The 16,588-nt window shown below is 36.1% G+C and overlaps 1 protein-coding gene across 33 annotated transcripts in view; it reads right to left on the bottom strand.

Annotated features, from left to right (window-relative positions):
- Nucleotides 1-1,602: 1,602 nt before the first annotated feature.
- sox6 (SRY-box transcription factor 6) overlaps nucleotides 1,603-16,588 on the bottom strand; it is a 203,714-nt gene continuing 188,728 nt past the window's right edge. For 31 of the 33 annotated variants that reach the window (XM_088611247.1, XM_088611249.1, XM_088611254.1 and 28 more), the window contains 3 exons: nucleotides 12,466-12,699; nucleotides 9,237-9,453; nucleotides 1,603-7,692 (listed from right to left, as the gene is read on the bottom strand). In XM_088611247.1, coding sequence (XP_088467373.1) covers nucleotides 7,389-7,692; nucleotides 9,237-9,453; nucleotides 12,466-12,699 — 755 coding nt within the window. In that variant the 3' untranslated portion in view covers nucleotides 1,603-7,388. The remainder of the gene's footprint in view (nucleotides 7,693-9,236; nucleotides 9,454-12,465; nucleotides 12,700-16,588) is intronic. The other 2 variants (XM_088611261.1, XM_088611262.1) reach the window with 1 other exon arrangement.

Below are 16,588 nucleotides of genomic sequence, written 5' to 3'. Positions count from 1 at the left end.
TTCAGATAGGTTTCAAGATATTGTTCATGACTTTTTAGTCCATGGAAGGAATCTTTTCCCCTTATATGTCAGAATTACTGAATAAATACACATCTCCAGTTCTATGATGCTGTTCTCTTCTTTGTCCCTTCAATAAGACTATCAACTCTGGTAGAAAGTGCTCTCTATTGGTGCTCACCTACTGTACAGTAGGCTACTCTTCCCTATCGGTTTAGCAATTCTGAGGGACAGCTTTTAGATCTTGTTTTAAACGTATTTGTTTGAACTGGTATTCCTGTACTTTCTGTCATGCATATTTTACAGTATATATATTTTTTCCGAATCATCAGTTTAAATCGCTTTTCTCCTGATGCTTAATAAATTGAATGTGATTTTGGTATTGAACAGAGGGCTTTCCACCAACTGTGGCTAACATAACTGAAAACACACTCTAGAGACCCACTACCAATCCATGCTGCAGTAGTAACTGTTGCAGCTGTTCTCCATCTTAAAGCTTCCACTAGAAATGCCTTTTGGTCATGCTCAGAAACCCTAAGGACTATGTTCTGCAAAATGTTTTTATATCTAATGCCTGCTAATGTTTGCTTTTCTAGGAGGCAGCCCTGTCAGGCAGTTTTTAATAAGACCTATATGCTTGTCATTCTATCTCCTTTATATGTCAGCTACCATTAACAAGGCTCAAACTGCAATAAAGATGATTTACTACAGTTTTTTATAAGATTGTTGATGGCCTTATTGTTCTTTTGTTTGCCTTCACAAGGAAGAGAAAACTTGTGAACACTTGATAAATATTTAGCGTTTTACCTCTTGGATTCAATATGAAAAGGACAACAGATGATCCAACACACAGTTGTGGATTCATTAGTATTGGATTGCTGGAAGGCTCGTCAGTAGGAGTGGAGGACAGAATCTTGCCTATACAGTACTGTAGGTACTGCTGGCAACCCATTACTGCATCATTAAAAGACCTGCATGGTAATTGGTTTCTCTCCCCATACACCCTCATTTGGAACTATAGTGTGCATGGTTTGCATTATGAACGAAAGCTACTGTTAATCAAAGATTATTATAAAATGAAGGAGAAAACTAAGAACTGATAATCTGCCTTGCTCTTGTTTGAAGTACTTAAAACACATGGTGAACAGTAGGTCATACTTTAATCTTGTAGCTCATCTACAGTAGTTCTAAGGAAGACTTAATCCGCTGCAATTTAGGTACTTAAAGATAGATTATTTTGTTCTGTACCAGCTGAGAGCATTCTTATGTAATGGTTATGCCTGACTGTGCTATAAAACAGTGGCTCCCAATCCCAGTTTTGGGAGACCTCTGTGCCTGCTGGTTTTTCGGTCTAACTGAGCTCCAAATCTCCAGTGCTAATTGATTAATTGATCTGCATTATTTAGACTTTTGAAAAAATACTCGACTTCAAGGATACTGTTGCCAGCAGCCCCAGCATACTGTACAGAACTGTAAGCGGCTTCTCCTCAATTTGTTCATCCCCATTTCTGGTTAAACAGCTCTTGGGTCTTGCTGCAGTCTGGCTTCTAGAGAATCAGGCCAGCAAGCGAGTTGATGTGCAAGAAGAAGACGAAAGCAAAGATCTTAAAACAAAATGTTTTCTCTTTAATTTTTAAGTGTCAACAGCAGTACAAAAGATGGAGTGATGGTGAAACGCTTTGTTTGTTTCTAGGAAAAGGAGGACACTCTTGAGGTAAATGAGCTTAAACAGGCAGTCACCCCCACCCCACCCCCACAAGGATACCCAACCCCGCCATGTCACATCAACTGATTAGGTATATTTAAAGATGGTGTTACATTACAATATGCCAAAAACGCATTGTGTGGAAAAAAAGTTCTAAAGTTTTGTATACATAGCTAAGGTGCCTATATACACCAGAATGTGTTCCTCAGCTGGTGTATTACCTTTTAATATTAAATACTACCAAAACAGAGGAGACAAAGCTCCATAAGTACCACTGTAGAATTATTTTACCTTTTAGTTTTACCTCACGTCAATACTGCACATGAAAACCATTGACTGGCTGGTTTACATTATGAAGCCAAGCAAAAAAAAGATGATTTTTTAATTATCTTTTTTTTTCTTTTTTTACAATAATATTCTTAGCAAACAGCTGTCTTTTGTACTGTATAAAGAAGTGTGTGAAGACAAATGTGATGGAAACCTTTTTAAGTTCAATTAAAAACTTTACACTGGACTGTACAAGATATTCTGATAAACTATTTACATTTTCAGACTTATAACATTTGTTTTCAAAGCAGCAACAGACACTAGTTTTTTTTCTCTATTAACGCCCATACAAGGCCTGCCATGGGCCACGGTACCTGCAGTGAAAGATTTCTATGCAGAGAACTTGCTTGTAAGAGTCTGATAGCGGGTTTCAAAAAATAGCAGCCCTAGCGAAAGAAGAGCCACACCCACAGTGTTGCTATAGAAACTAAAAAAAAGCAAAGTACCATTGACAACAGCCTGGGTTGCCCCCAACAGCAAATTTTACACTTCAGAACAGCAGCTAGCATGTCAGTCCAGCATGTCAGTGAATTGTGCTGATTAAATTAACACAGAGAACAATCTCACAATACACATCACAAATTCCAATGTCAGAAAAGAGTTACAGTAAGATAAGTTATGTAGTATCAGCTTATAAGCTTGTCTTTTGTTAATAAATCCGCTTTTACATGGCAAAGACAATAATGAGTTAACATAAATGCAAAGCATACTAAACCTGCCACAAGCTGGACGGCTAACTTAGAAACTTTAAAAAAAAATAATTAGCAAAAACACAAAAAAAGACCAAAGGAAGACAGACAGGAAATGCACACTAGAGGCTCTGCAATGTGTAGCACACAAACTAATAAATATTTGCACGTCCCATATAATCTAAGCTCACCAAGACCCTCACTTGTGTTTTTCAACAAATTATCCAGAACCAGATGCTCATTACCCATCCACTTTGCTTGAAAATCATATTTCCAAAAAAGGCGCAAATGTATCGTCTTGACTGCTGTGAACCTATATTTTTTTTCTGTATCATATTTGGCACATGAGTTTTCACCTGCTAAGGGTCAGATTAAAATACAGCTTCATGGTTTTGTGAAATAGATTCAGTCATTTTATAACTGCTGATGAACGTAAACATGGTTGGTTAAATAGCTGTCTGTTAAGTGCTTGTTCTGTAACTGGCCAAAGAAAAGAATTCTGTGCACTGCCCTCATGAAAGATGTTAAATTGTTTTGCCATTGTTCAGTATTTTAAACGACCATCTGATCTTGCGTACCTTGAACGTATAAAACGAACATTGTATGACTTGACAAGCCGAGAAATCTTTGTATTATCAATACTGAGTTTGCCTTGAGATTAATTTGTTTACAGTATTTAATTAATTAGTATTTAGTTAACAGTAGCAGTTGCAGTGACTTGTCGATTTGAGTACCCAACTGCTAATCCAAGGACAAACTGCTTAATTGCTACAAACAATTTGTAGCACTGCCATTTCCTGAAACAAAAGCCTACTTTTTTAAAAGTGTTATAGTTAGTTGAGTATTTTGTAGCAATGTTCACATTTTCTGAGGATTGTCACCTCCTTCCTTTTGAGCCAAGTTACCAAAGAAGTACCAATACGAGAATCACAATCATAAAATATTGGTGGATTGTATCCCTGAACAAATAAATCATTGAAATACAAACAAGTGAGGTGCCTTGCTGTCTCAGCTACAGGTCCAATACTGCTCTCTTTCATCATGGTTGTAAATTCAGCATCTACATGAGGTACAGTGACTTGTCAGTTTTTAGACATGGACCAACATACACTGATGTATAAAAAAAAACAGTAAAATACATAACTTATACTTCACTAAGTATTCATGAACAAAAATAGAATTCTATTTTCCTATGTTATATTTACAATTAAAAAATCTACTATGAGATGGTGAATTTTTAAAAAAACAAAACAAAAAAAAAACTTTGTTTTGAGCTCCAATTTAGGTTAAAACATTTTAAGTCTTACCGTGTTTATTTTTTTTTTCTGATTGTCCTTTAATTATTTTGCACTGACACTTTTAGAGCCAACACTGGCTAATAAATACAATAAAATGTCTGTATGTACTATAGAGTTTCAAATACAATACACAACACAAACATATGTGACTAACAAAATGGGCTTTAGGAGGCCGGTGTGTCTCAGTTGACCAGTCACTATGTGAGCGTATGGCTGAGTTCACTGAACATTCTTGTTTACACAGCACTGGAGCTAAAACAAAGTGTTCATACATAATGTATTTTTGCATAAATAAACTAGACAGAAAAATGACTCAAATCTGGCAACTGTGAGACAAGCCCACAGGAGTCAAAACTGATGACTTTTGTTCATGTAGTTTTTTCGTACAACAGCTTCACATTAGTCAGAATTGATAAAAAATACCATTTATATCCAGTGCTTTTAACACTTACGAAAAAAATGTCTCTGTGTGAGTTTTAATTTTTTTTCTATTTTTTGTACTACAAGCGCAATCAAGTTTCAGTCCCAAGAACAGTCCTTTGTTTTCCATCAGCCTGCAAAATATTATTTTGGCATGGTCATGAAGAATGGAAATACAAACAATCAAAAAATATATAACCTAAAAACTAATTTTTTTTTTTGCCTGTGTGCAAAAAGAAAAAAAAAACAATACAATAATCGTACAAAACATTCTACTTAGCGTCCTACGCACTCACACAAAAAATAAAATAAGGGGACCTAATGAGAACTGCTCAAAAGTTTTAAGACCTTAATAAATACTCTGCATGAAAAACAAAAAAGGGAGATTTAAGGTTTGATCAAAATGTAAAAGTCAAAAATGCTTAATTCTCTAACTCAGTACCTTTTGAACTGCTGAAAGTAACAGAGTGATCATCAGATCAGCGACAGCCGACACAGGTTAAGAAGGTGGCAATATGGCCTGGAACTTTGAAATGTTTTTGCTGGCCAACATTGTTTGCTGCTGATGAAACAGACCAGTTCAAGGGCATACCAAAAATAACAAGACTCATACATTAATAATGTTCTATTTGAGACGATACCTACTCGTCAGTCATTTTAATAATCCCTCACAGCTTGGCTCACTTATTCCATCTGTTCACCAGCATCTCGTGGCTCTTTTGCACTGTGGCCTTGTGAGAGCACTTTGATGAACAGCACAATCAATGCTGCTTGAGATTCCCCATTGTTCGCCTCTCATAGATGCTCCGAACAATTTTGGAGACAGATGGCACCCCCTTGGGGTAAAGGCTACCATGGGCAGGAACGGATAAAGCACCCTGTGGGTTAGAGGGGCAGATAGGTGCTTAACTGGAGAAGAAAGCCGAAACTGCACCAAATGGGCCACATCTCATGTTCTCAAAAAGAAGGCCACCCTTTTAGACTCCAGTAGGTCATATAAAACAAAGTCTACTGGCTGCTCCTCCAAAGACAAACTTAAAAGGTCACAAAAGCCCCATAACCTTGAAAAGTAATAAGGAGGCACTTCACTGTCCTGCTTCTGAGTTACATTAATCAAGATTAAATTTTCTTGATTAAGACAATTAATGAAGATTAAATTGTGTATCCTACATTGTAAGACACTGGCTAATATGTCTTAGAGTCTTTATAGGTTTACTTTATAGGTACTTTATTGGAAAAGTTTTTGAAGAATTTTGAAAACATTAAAAACCGGTCAGAATTAAAAGTGAACCAAATGCAACCCTGACCTTGAAAAATAATGTTCAGGGTTTAATTTACATACATGTCATAACACGTCATTTTCTGAAACATTAGCATATTTTCTACCCTATATTCATATAGAAAAAAATTGTTACTCTGCATAATGTGTCTCATTAATTCTTGATGTAAAGCCAGATGATTTTTTTAATTCAGAGCACAGTAAATTAAAAACACATCTAAGGAAAATGATCATTTCTATCTATGGTCTGCCCCTGTGGTCATGTCTCCTATGAAATCTATAAATCTGTATTTTACCGAAATTAGAAGCATTGTGTCTGAAATTGCACATTTAGCACCTGCTTCCTAATGTGACTTCACTGCCAGTTTCATTCCAACAATCCAGTAATTCTTAAGACTTGAATATGAGGCTTCCTGCATGTAAACATCATCTGTCAGTGTTAAGACTATCTGAGTTGATTAAATTAAGTTTTAATCGTATGGAAAAAAAAATCAATTAAGGAATTTAAACTTTGTGTCTTATTAAGGGGTGAAGTGCTAAACAAAATCTACTGTACGTACTGTACCACAGCAAATCTGATGCCACCAAAGCTGCCTTTTGCTGCCTTTCCAATTTCACAGATTGGAAGCTATTGGCCCCTTGGCATTCTGGAATGATTACAATCACTCTGATTAAGAATTAACTCTGTAAGATTGAATGCAAGGGCTGAATAAAGACCTTACAGAACTGAATGCAGCAGAAATTGGTTTCTGTAGACGTCGCTGACAAGTAACTGGTGATCACTCTGTTGTGCTTCCTTGAGAAATCCTGAACTCATGGCACATTAACAGGCAAAAGCATCTGGGCATGTGCACTGTGGCAACCATATCCACAACTAAACAACAACCTGTCACCAGATTCCTGAGTACTTTACTACTGTAGTGAAAAAAGAAAAGTTAGTTATTTATGCTGTCTCAGTTAAGATACCAAAAGATTGTCTAAGACTTTTGCAGTGTCTCCCTTAAGACTTAAAAGATTAAGATATTTCGTGAACGTTCTGAAAAAGTTTGGCACGTTTGGAGTTAAAACTGTACAAAATGGAAAAAAAACAACAATGATAATAATTATAATAATAATAATAATAACAATAATAATCTGGGAGTCTGATGTTTTCCCTCTGCGCACTTCTGCACACTTGTGGACTTGTTCTGTTTCATCTCAATATGAAATCTCAAAGTTTTTTTTCTTTTTCTTTTTTTAAATAATTCAGATTAAAAACACATTCACAAGCTGTTGGCTGGCACAGCATACCTGAGTGAGAATATAACCCCCATCAAAAACAGTAATGTAAGCTTTTAAAAGCATTCAAAAGAAAAAAAATATATGTATATTTATATATAAGAAAAGGTAAGACTGTGAGAGAGCTATGGATTCTTATTAAATGTTAGGTTTCAAGTCCTGTCATCCGAAGGTTTGTAGGCAAAAACCTAAATGTGTAAAATGTCCATGAACAAAACAAAAAATAAAAGAATTTAAAAAAAACAATCAAACTGCTTCACACATTAAGAAACATTTAAGACCATTTGCTGTTGAATCTGTCAGAGCCACATATGCATGCAGGCTCTTTAAGAACGTTTGTTCAGAAGAGTTTTTTTTCTCTTTTGTTTTTCTTTGCTGTAATCAGCAGGCGCTTCTCAGTTGGCGCTGACGGCCTCTTGAGTTTCATTGTCACTGCTGTAGTCCGATTTGGGCTCGTCCTCATAGTCCTCGTACATATCCATCTCATCCTCTCCGTTCACTGTCTCGTTGCCCACCATGCCTCCACTCTCCATCTTCATCCCGTAGGTGCTCTGAATGACCGGGATGGTGGGCTCAGGGCTGGCAGAAGTGCTGGAGCAGTCTGACGTCATCTGAGGGGAGGGTGTGGTGGTTGCCATGGTGATAGCTCCAGGATACACAACACCTGCAGTTGTGTTGATCGGCATCTGAGGTTGCTGCCTGCATGACAAATTAATCTGTTACCGTATATTTCACAGCAGAACAAAAATATATAGCTTTCCCCACCAAAAGAAAAAACAAAACAAGACAAATAACTAAAACAAAATAAATAAAATAGTTTGTCCACTGTTTAAGTGTGGCGACAGCAATTTGGAAACTCTTCAGATTCATTAACTCCAAACTCCAAAAATTTGAAAATGTGCAATCTGATTCATTGTGTCACTGAGATTTGTTGGTTTTACTGAAAGTCCTCGGTAGTAATGATTTGTTGCAGGACAGAGACTTAAGAGTTTTGATCCGTGACTTCTAACAGTAAAGAACAGAAAAAAAATCTGCCAGAATTAAGGAATGTAATTACAGTCTAAAAGCATAAAAATGAAGGAATGTTACAAGTACTTAGATTCCTGTATTTCGTCCCTTAGGGTAGTCAAACAATTAAAGTATTTTAATTGCCAAATTTAACTCAAGTTACTCATATATTTTACTTCAAAATCTACAGTCTTTAGCATCTGTGAAAAAGATTTAAAGGAGTCCTGTGGACAATACATCTCTCAAATTAAATTGTAGAAAAATAACTAAAGGGAAAAAGAAAATACATCCCATACACGCCTTGTTATTGTGAAGTATTCAAGCTTAAATATCTTTTTTCCTGCACGTGAAGAATGAACACCTGGAGCAAACTTTTCCTAACTGACCACATATAATAAATTATCAAGTTAAACTTCTAGCTCATGCCCTAAAGGCCTTTTCTTAAATTAATGCTTATATTTTATATCCTATAAAAATGTCTGTCTACTTTCTTTGCTTGCAGCCTGCTATTGTCCTAATTTAATAAATTACGGCTATTAAAATTCACTTGAGTTTAAATCTATGTTCTTTAAAATGCAGGATTGCAATTAATTTAAACACTTTGCAAATGGTTTTTATTAAAACTATCAAAACCAGTTTTCATCATCGTCATTGCAAGTATAATGAAAGAATAACAACTGTTTATGAAAAACGGCTACTTGTTATTGTTTAACGAGCTGCTCATTAGAATTGTGTTGGAGTAATATATCATCAGAAACATTACTTAATGAGCTACTGTATAAATATAATCACATCCATTACGGGGTCATCAGTTGTGTGTAAGAATTTGGCACATACAGTACTCTCTGCTCTCACTGAAGTGTTTCTCTAACCTGCAGACCATTCTAGCTCAAACATCCTGCTTTGTGGAAGGAGGAGAAAACTGAAAAAGTCCAGGACCTATACTAATTTGGTATAAAAGTTCAGGACCTAAACCAATTTGTACTACATTTTTACATGTATATATGAGAAATACTTGCCAAAGCTGTAAAGGCATTAAACAGAATATTAACCAGTTCAGTCAAATCAAACAATACATCACTGTAACCTCAATAAAACAGACCGATTGAACAAATCAAACCAAAGCAGTAATTCGAGTCAGTCGTGTTTAGAGGTTGTTTTATTGTGGTTCATCGCCTGTGTTAATACTAAAAGGTAATGGAATATGCGCGTCAGCAGCTCACAACTGCACCTACCCTACAGTGAAGAACTGCCTCATCTCCTGCCTCCGAGATCGCATCATCTGCTTATACTCGCCGATCCGCAGCTTCTTCCCGTCGATGATGCAGGTGCGTTTAGGCCGGGGCTTGTACTTATAGTTGGGGTATTTCTCTAAGTGAATCTTGCTGAGCCGAGCTTGCTCCTCGTAGTACGGCTGCTTCTCCTGGTTTGACATGGCTTTCCAGCGGGAACCTGGTGTCAGAATCACAGGCAAGTCATTGAACAAAGCTTCTCGAGAAGGAAGTAAACAGGAACCATCCCTCATTTTCCTTTCCTCCTTGTCACACGGCTGAAACTACAGAATAATGCCAGTGTTGAATGTTTTTTTTTTGTAAATTAAAAATGACAGCGAAAGCAGAATGCCCATTCTCTCCCTCACCACTCTCTTGCTACAGATGACTTCAGCACATCAATATATTCGATTCTGAAAAAAACTCTCTAAAACTCTTATCGTCTTTAATATGTTTCCAAATCATTTTATAGACCTTGAATTGGTGTGTTATTGAATTACTGTAAATAATTACTGAAATATTGTTGTAGTGTTACGATAATACTAAAGATATCAGCTTAAGTATCACAGTGTATTGTGTGTAGAGCTTCAGCTTTGTAGAGGTGAATATGCAGTATTTACAGTATAGGATTCATGGTATTTACCTGCTGAAACCAAAGGTATTTAATCACAATTGTCAGAGGTTAGACATTTAACTTTAAAAATACTGCTGTTCACAAAAAGAGGTTCAAAGACGCTGATGGACTGTTCCTGAGGCTTGGACATCTGCACAGCTCCATCAAGGCAGACTGTAAATACTGTGCGGAACAAACAGGATGTCTAGAAGAATGCAGGTCTGTCACTTTGTTTATGAAGGTTTATCTAAACTTTGCTTTTTTGTCTTCCGTGAAACGCATCAAGTTACATTTTTGTAACATAGCATAACAGCTACTTTCCAGCTGTGTTATACGATTAGTAAAGTAAACTCTTTGTTGTATAGGATTCCATTTGAATTAGCTTTCTGTTACATTACAAGAAAACAACAGCACTGTAAATATTTTGACCATCCAATGTGTCCAACTTGAGGGGGAGCTCTAGTAGCTGTGATCTATTGATTCTCAGTAATAAAAGAAGAGATCCATTAAGCACTGCAATTTTTTATAACAAGGTTTTAGTGACAGGCAGTAAATCCTTCAGAATTTAGGAGAGGTTTGATTCCTGTGCTATGTTGGATTTAATGTGAAGGCTAACACCTCTAGCCATTCAACAACATTACAATATTTAAAATACACATACAGAGTTTATTAATTACGGTACATATTAATGAAGATCTCAGGGGAAATCTGAAGCACGGAATAACAAGATTTATTAAACACTAATTTGAATTTAAAAAATGGCTATCAAAATTTAATTAGCACACTCTTCTGTTTGTCTGAGACTATTTTCTTGATGGTTCTGTAGTATAAACAAGTAAAAATTGGTGTTACTGCATTTTCAGTCTCTCTGCAGGTGCAAACTATTTCTGAGATTATTAATATCCACTTCACACATACAGCACAGCCAACATGTTGTCATATATTTAGTATTTTAAAGAAAAAATCTCATACATGACAACAGAGTAGACATTTATCTTGCAGCTTTTTTTTTGCCCGTATTATCGAACTAAATTCTATACATTCATTTATCCAAAGTATGGTTTTGAGTTTTGAAGAAGTACAGTACTTGAATGTCTGTGCCCAACCAGTCTTTCCATTTATTCAAACAGTATTTCAGTGTTTTATGAATGGAGTTCTGTTTCTTGCACTTATTAACATGGCACTTTTAAATGCTACACATTTATCACTCTTGCCAGGAGCCAAATAGCAAAAGGTTTATGAACAGCTAAAAGACTATTCATAGAAACTTTAAGATAGGTTTGAAAGGATTCTGATTATTTTGTAACTATAGAGAAATATAGATAATAGTGTTTTTGAATCAGTGAATAGTTCACTGGAGGGAAAATATGTTTTTAAATAATATGAATAATTCAGGTATTATTTCCATTGTGTTCATGGAGGAATATTTAGAATAAATTGGTTTTGTTTTATTTAAAATTTACACACCAACCAAAGAAAATGCCAATATTATAGGGTTTTAGGAAAATTGTATTTGCTTTAAACACTTCAGTCATGTATCATTTTAATTGTCCACATGGCACACATGTACTCTATTTAAATTATATAATGTACAGTATACTCTTTTTACCATACTGTATATAACTTATTTTTTTAAATGTGTGATGGAATTTGGAAAAGTATACAAAACTAGGGAAACCTCATCAGGTTTTGAGCACAATTAAAAAAACATCATATTAAATAAGATGTGATTAGTCAATTGTGAATATTTATGTTAATTAAAAAAACAATTTGTTTACAAATCATCTTAATTATGTAGAAGTTTTCTTTTTACAGTACCAGATTCCCATGTCTGAGGACAAGATCAGGAAGAAAGATGAGAAAAACTGTACATTTACTCCCATTTGCTCTACCAAACGATACAGATTTGTTATTGATTACAGAATGAAGTTCTGTATGTCACCAGAAATGTTCATGAGGAAACCTCATCTTAATCCCCTATAGTTATTCAGTCATGTGTTCATACTGGAACATACTCTGCACCGCAGTACAGTATAAAAAGCAAACAAATTATTCATTATTAAAACTTATAATAAATGTATTTACCTTGTACTGTAGGATAAACAGTGTATTATACAGTAGCTTACAAGTGACATGTTTTTACTTACTTTTTCCTTCAAATGGTGCGAGTTTAAAATTATTATTTTTCCAAGTGCTGCACCAGTGTAGAACAGCTCATTTCAATTTCGTATTCAGCAGCTTTGGCCAGCATGCTCCTGACCTGGCCTTAGCTGACTTGAGGACAAATACTCCAACAGTCAAACCACTCTCTTTTTCTCTTACACTGCAGACCAGAATGGAAGCAGGTGAGTTTAAGGGCTCAGGACACCTGATGGGGCTCTGCAGGAAGCCAGTCAGCCACAGGGGTCACTGCTGAGTAAGCACTGACATAGGAGGTTTTATCCAATGTGAGGCCGGTGCCACATGGGCCAATGGAAATTTCAAAGCAGCGATTTTTGTATGGTAGGGTTCAATCTGTTATCTGTGTGAAGGATTTTACAAGTCAACCAGCCTGAAAGTGAAACAGAACGGAATTCTTACCTAGTATTTTGCTGATATTGGAGTTATGCATGTCGGGAAATGCCTGGAGTATCTTCCTCCTCTCATCTTTCGCCCAAACCATGAAGGCATTCATTGGCCGTTTGATGTGGGGCTCGTTGCTGTTCCTTCCCCGGCTTTCCCTGTACACTCGCGCCTCAGTGGTGCTGGCGCCTCCTGTTGGCCAACAATAATACTGTTGTAGTTTACCTGCAGAGCCATTCACTGCTTTACTCCCTGGAAACACCAGAGCAGGAAGAAAAGAGAGCAATGCAAAACATTAATCACCTGCTTTCAGAGGGATGGCCAAATTTCTAAAAAAAGAAATTGCCAGTCTCATAGGGCTTTGGCAGAAAATTGTGCCAAAAAAGAAGTTGTTGGTTCTAGCCTAGGCAGTAGCCTATTTCTTTTTCAAAACCAGGAAAAAGCAGAATGATAACTTTAACTATTTTCACCAGCTGTCATTTTGTATCATCAAAAGTTGACTTTTTCCAATTTATGATAACTCAGTTATTAAGGTTTGTCTCATTAATTGGGAACCAAGGAGATTTAAGGAAAAAACGGGAAAGGAAAATAAGAAGATCTACATAGAACAGGTATATAACATCTCACCAAGCCTTTATCAGAACAGATTTACTATAGCAACAAGCAGTTCCGGGACAAGAATTCCTTTATTTAAGAGCCATTAAGTAAAATTTCTTACTTTCTGTTAGAGAGCACACCACAGTGTCTACCATTATTTGCTTCAATCTCAGATTTACATGTTTTACATGGATTCAAATAAGTACGTCAACTATCATTTTAATAAAAAAAGAAATGACTGTTGTCTTTATAAGGACAGGTTAAGCCCCAAAAAGCATACACAATATTAACATATATTGATTATGGCAATGAGTGTATACACCACTGGGACACACTGCTTTGTGGGTCGCACATATTTAACTATGCTTGAGTGAAAGAATCCCTTTTGAATGCATATTAGGTTCTTATTTTTATACGTAGGATTTGAAAGAATTGTGAAACATTTATGAATTTCTAAACAAAAAACATGTCTATGAACAAGGACTTTAAAAATTAAAAATAAAAAACTTCCCATATGCCATGATACATGTTTAATGATCCAAAAATTGGAAAAGAAAGCTTGGAATGACTTTCATGAATATTTCATAACCCACATGTGATGTGTATTCATTAGGACCTTCAACTCTTAATCTTGGCACATTACCTTGTTTTTCCCTGCTAAAGTTTATAATGATTTTTTTTCATCCAAAACCAGGCATGTATTACTATGTCCACTCCCTCTTTGTATAGAATGTTCAAGCAATCTGTTTTTCCTTTAGTATAAGTTGTATGACAGAAAGTTCAGCCGTTAAAATGATTATCTGAGTATAAACCAAAAACATAAGAAGGTAGTTTCCTCATGAGAAAAGTTTTTTTTTATTGCTGTTATTAAAAAAATGTCCCTGCAAAAGAGAAAAAATACCACACTGAAGACTTAGAGTACTGCTTCACCTGCACCTATAATTTCTATTGCTACCTGCATGAAAATTTTAACAAAAATTAAATGTGGCTAAAGAGCCTTTATCTCTGATAATCTAGCACTGAAAAAAGACACCAGCTGTCCAGATGTCCAGTAGGAGGCTCTGGTCTCCTGATTATTTTGAGCAATGTTAGTATACAGTGACTAAAAATCCATTTTCTACAGTTCATGTTTTACAGTCATACCAACACATTTATGCCCCATAAAGACTCCTCTTTATCTGGAAAACCAGCACAATTTGCTTATTCACACCGTCATGGTGCATCAGTCAAGGCCTGTAGTTTCTTGCACGCAGAGGCAGTACAGTCTCTTGTCATTTTAAACCAGGAAGCAGACTTACTGAGGCCAGTTTTAAACAACAGAATCACTCAGGGAAAAGGGAAACAGTCACTGAAATGTCTTAATGATAGCCACTGAATTAAAACACTTTAAACATCAACAGCTTCATATTTTTTTCAAGATTTATTTCTTCTTCGACCTGCCTAAAACCAAGACAAGAGATTTAACTGTTCAACTTTGAGGAGAAAAAATATACTTTGCTGTTTAAAATAGAACAAAATTGTACTTTTTTTTCTTCTAAAAGGTCTTGGTATCGAGTGGGAAGTCCTACTAAGGTGTAACAGGATAGACAGAACAAAACTTTAATTCTCAGTTTCTAATCAAATATGTGTACATATATGTTTGTGTCTGTCATGGTCAGAGAAAAGGTCTTCAGAATTACCGACATCTTGTTCTTCGACTGAAATCAAATCTCACACGGAAATCACAGTCAACCCCAAATGCTGCATTTTCACTCCCATTTCATGCCAGCTGCTTAAAGCTGTGAGGATGTGTGGATAATACACTACCTTCCTGCCACCGTCCCCACAGTACATTAATTTCATTTAGCACGCACTAACCGTACAGGATAAATTGATTTCACTTTGTATGGTTTTGACAGCCATGTTTATTGTGCAATGAAATGTAGTGTAGCGTTGGGCTGACAGCATCCATCAACACATGGCAATCTGCTGACTGCCGGGCCAGATGAAGGCATCCATTACCCCAGGAGCGAAACGCTCGTTCAGACACGACAGTCACTGTCTGCTCCCGAGGATCACTGCACTAATTTATGATGCCCCCAGTGCCATTACTTTACAACTGACACTGATTCAGCAATTTATATACTGGCATGCATGCATATAAGCAGAGGTGAGGTCCTTCTGAAGAAAAAAGGAGACAAAAACACAGATTTATTTGCAAATACACCATTTCAATAAGTTAATTATAACTATTTCCAGGAAATCATTTTCTGATCTAAGAGCTTTGAGATTGAACTGAGGATTTCTTACAAGCGATTACATTAACACTATGCTATAGTCTATATTTATGAGCCTTTTTTAAATATTGTGAAATTTTTAGCAACCGTTTTAGGAACTTTAGGAAGATTTACTGCCTTTACTAGCGCAGAGTGAGATTTAGCCTGAACACCAGGGTTAGTCCTTTGAAAAGTACCATCAGATTATTCTGCATTCTGCATCCTCCATGCTGGGTCACTGTTTTGGAAAGTCTGATCTAGAGGGAAGAGTACCTCTTACTGGTTTACCTGTTCATTAGGTTCTCCACTCCTTTTGTTGTGCTTAAATACCATGAAACGTATAACAAACTGCTTTTAATTTACATAACACATCATTCAAAAATATCTAAATATAACATCTATAATATTTACCTAACAAAATATATTTGGCAGAAAATAAATATTTCTTTAGTTAAACTGAACTGTTGATGACTAAGCTATTTGTAGATTCAGAAAAAATATTAAATGAATCACAAAATTAGCCCCACATTCTAACCAATTTTCTTATCAATAAGACTGCAGTGCGGAACGTTTCTCTCCTTTGCTAATTCACTGTGGAGGTGAAAAAAAAAGTATTTCCACATGTACGTCTCTTGGTGGACAAGAAACGACAGTCAAGGACTTTTGCACATGTGCCCAACAGCAGTTGACTCATTCCTGTTTATAAACACGGGTGGTCCGTGTTTAATTTTCCATAGGGGGAGGAGTTTTCTTTCTTGCAATCAAGATTTGCTTTAAACAAAAACAGACAAGTAGCCGGCAACGAAGCCAGCTCACACGAGGTTACCCGATATCCAAAAACATGTAATTTACAAAACGTTTTTTATCTTCTTTCACTCTAAAAAACAAAAAAAAGTATTCCGACATTAATTGATGCTTGTCTGATAGACATTTTTAGGAAGCACCTTGTTAGGTTGCTGATTGTGTAAACAAATACAGATGTTTAGCAATGACATGGACAGACCCCCAGGGTGCTTGCAGTGAGCTGAGGGTGTTAATAGAATGTATGTTGATTTACGAGGTCTGGTTAACAATCTGACAGAATGATACGTGAATTTCTTTTTAATTTCTCTTAAAAGTAGATCTGGGAAGCATCGACCACATAAATTACAAGTGCCCAGAGAAAGCAGAGCAGAACCAACCCACACCTGCCTGAAGCAGGCCTATACTTGATAGGGACAAGAAGGAAGCCAAAAGCTGAGCTCTTCCATTTCTTCCCAGAGTCAGTCTTTATAGAAGGGCAGAGGGGC

Source organism: Lepisosteus platostomus, chromosome 18 (assembly GCF_059453375.1).
Source record: "Lepisosteus platostomus isolate fLepPlt1 chromosome 18, fLepPlt1.hap1, whole genome shotgun sequence".
Taxonomy (NCBI): domain Eukaryota; kingdom Metazoa; phylum Chordata; class Actinopteri; order Semionotiformes; family Lepisosteidae; genus Lepisosteus; species Lepisosteus platostomus.
The sequence above is the reverse complement of the archived record's forward strand: the minus strand, read 5'-3'. Positions and strand labels throughout refer to the sequence as shown.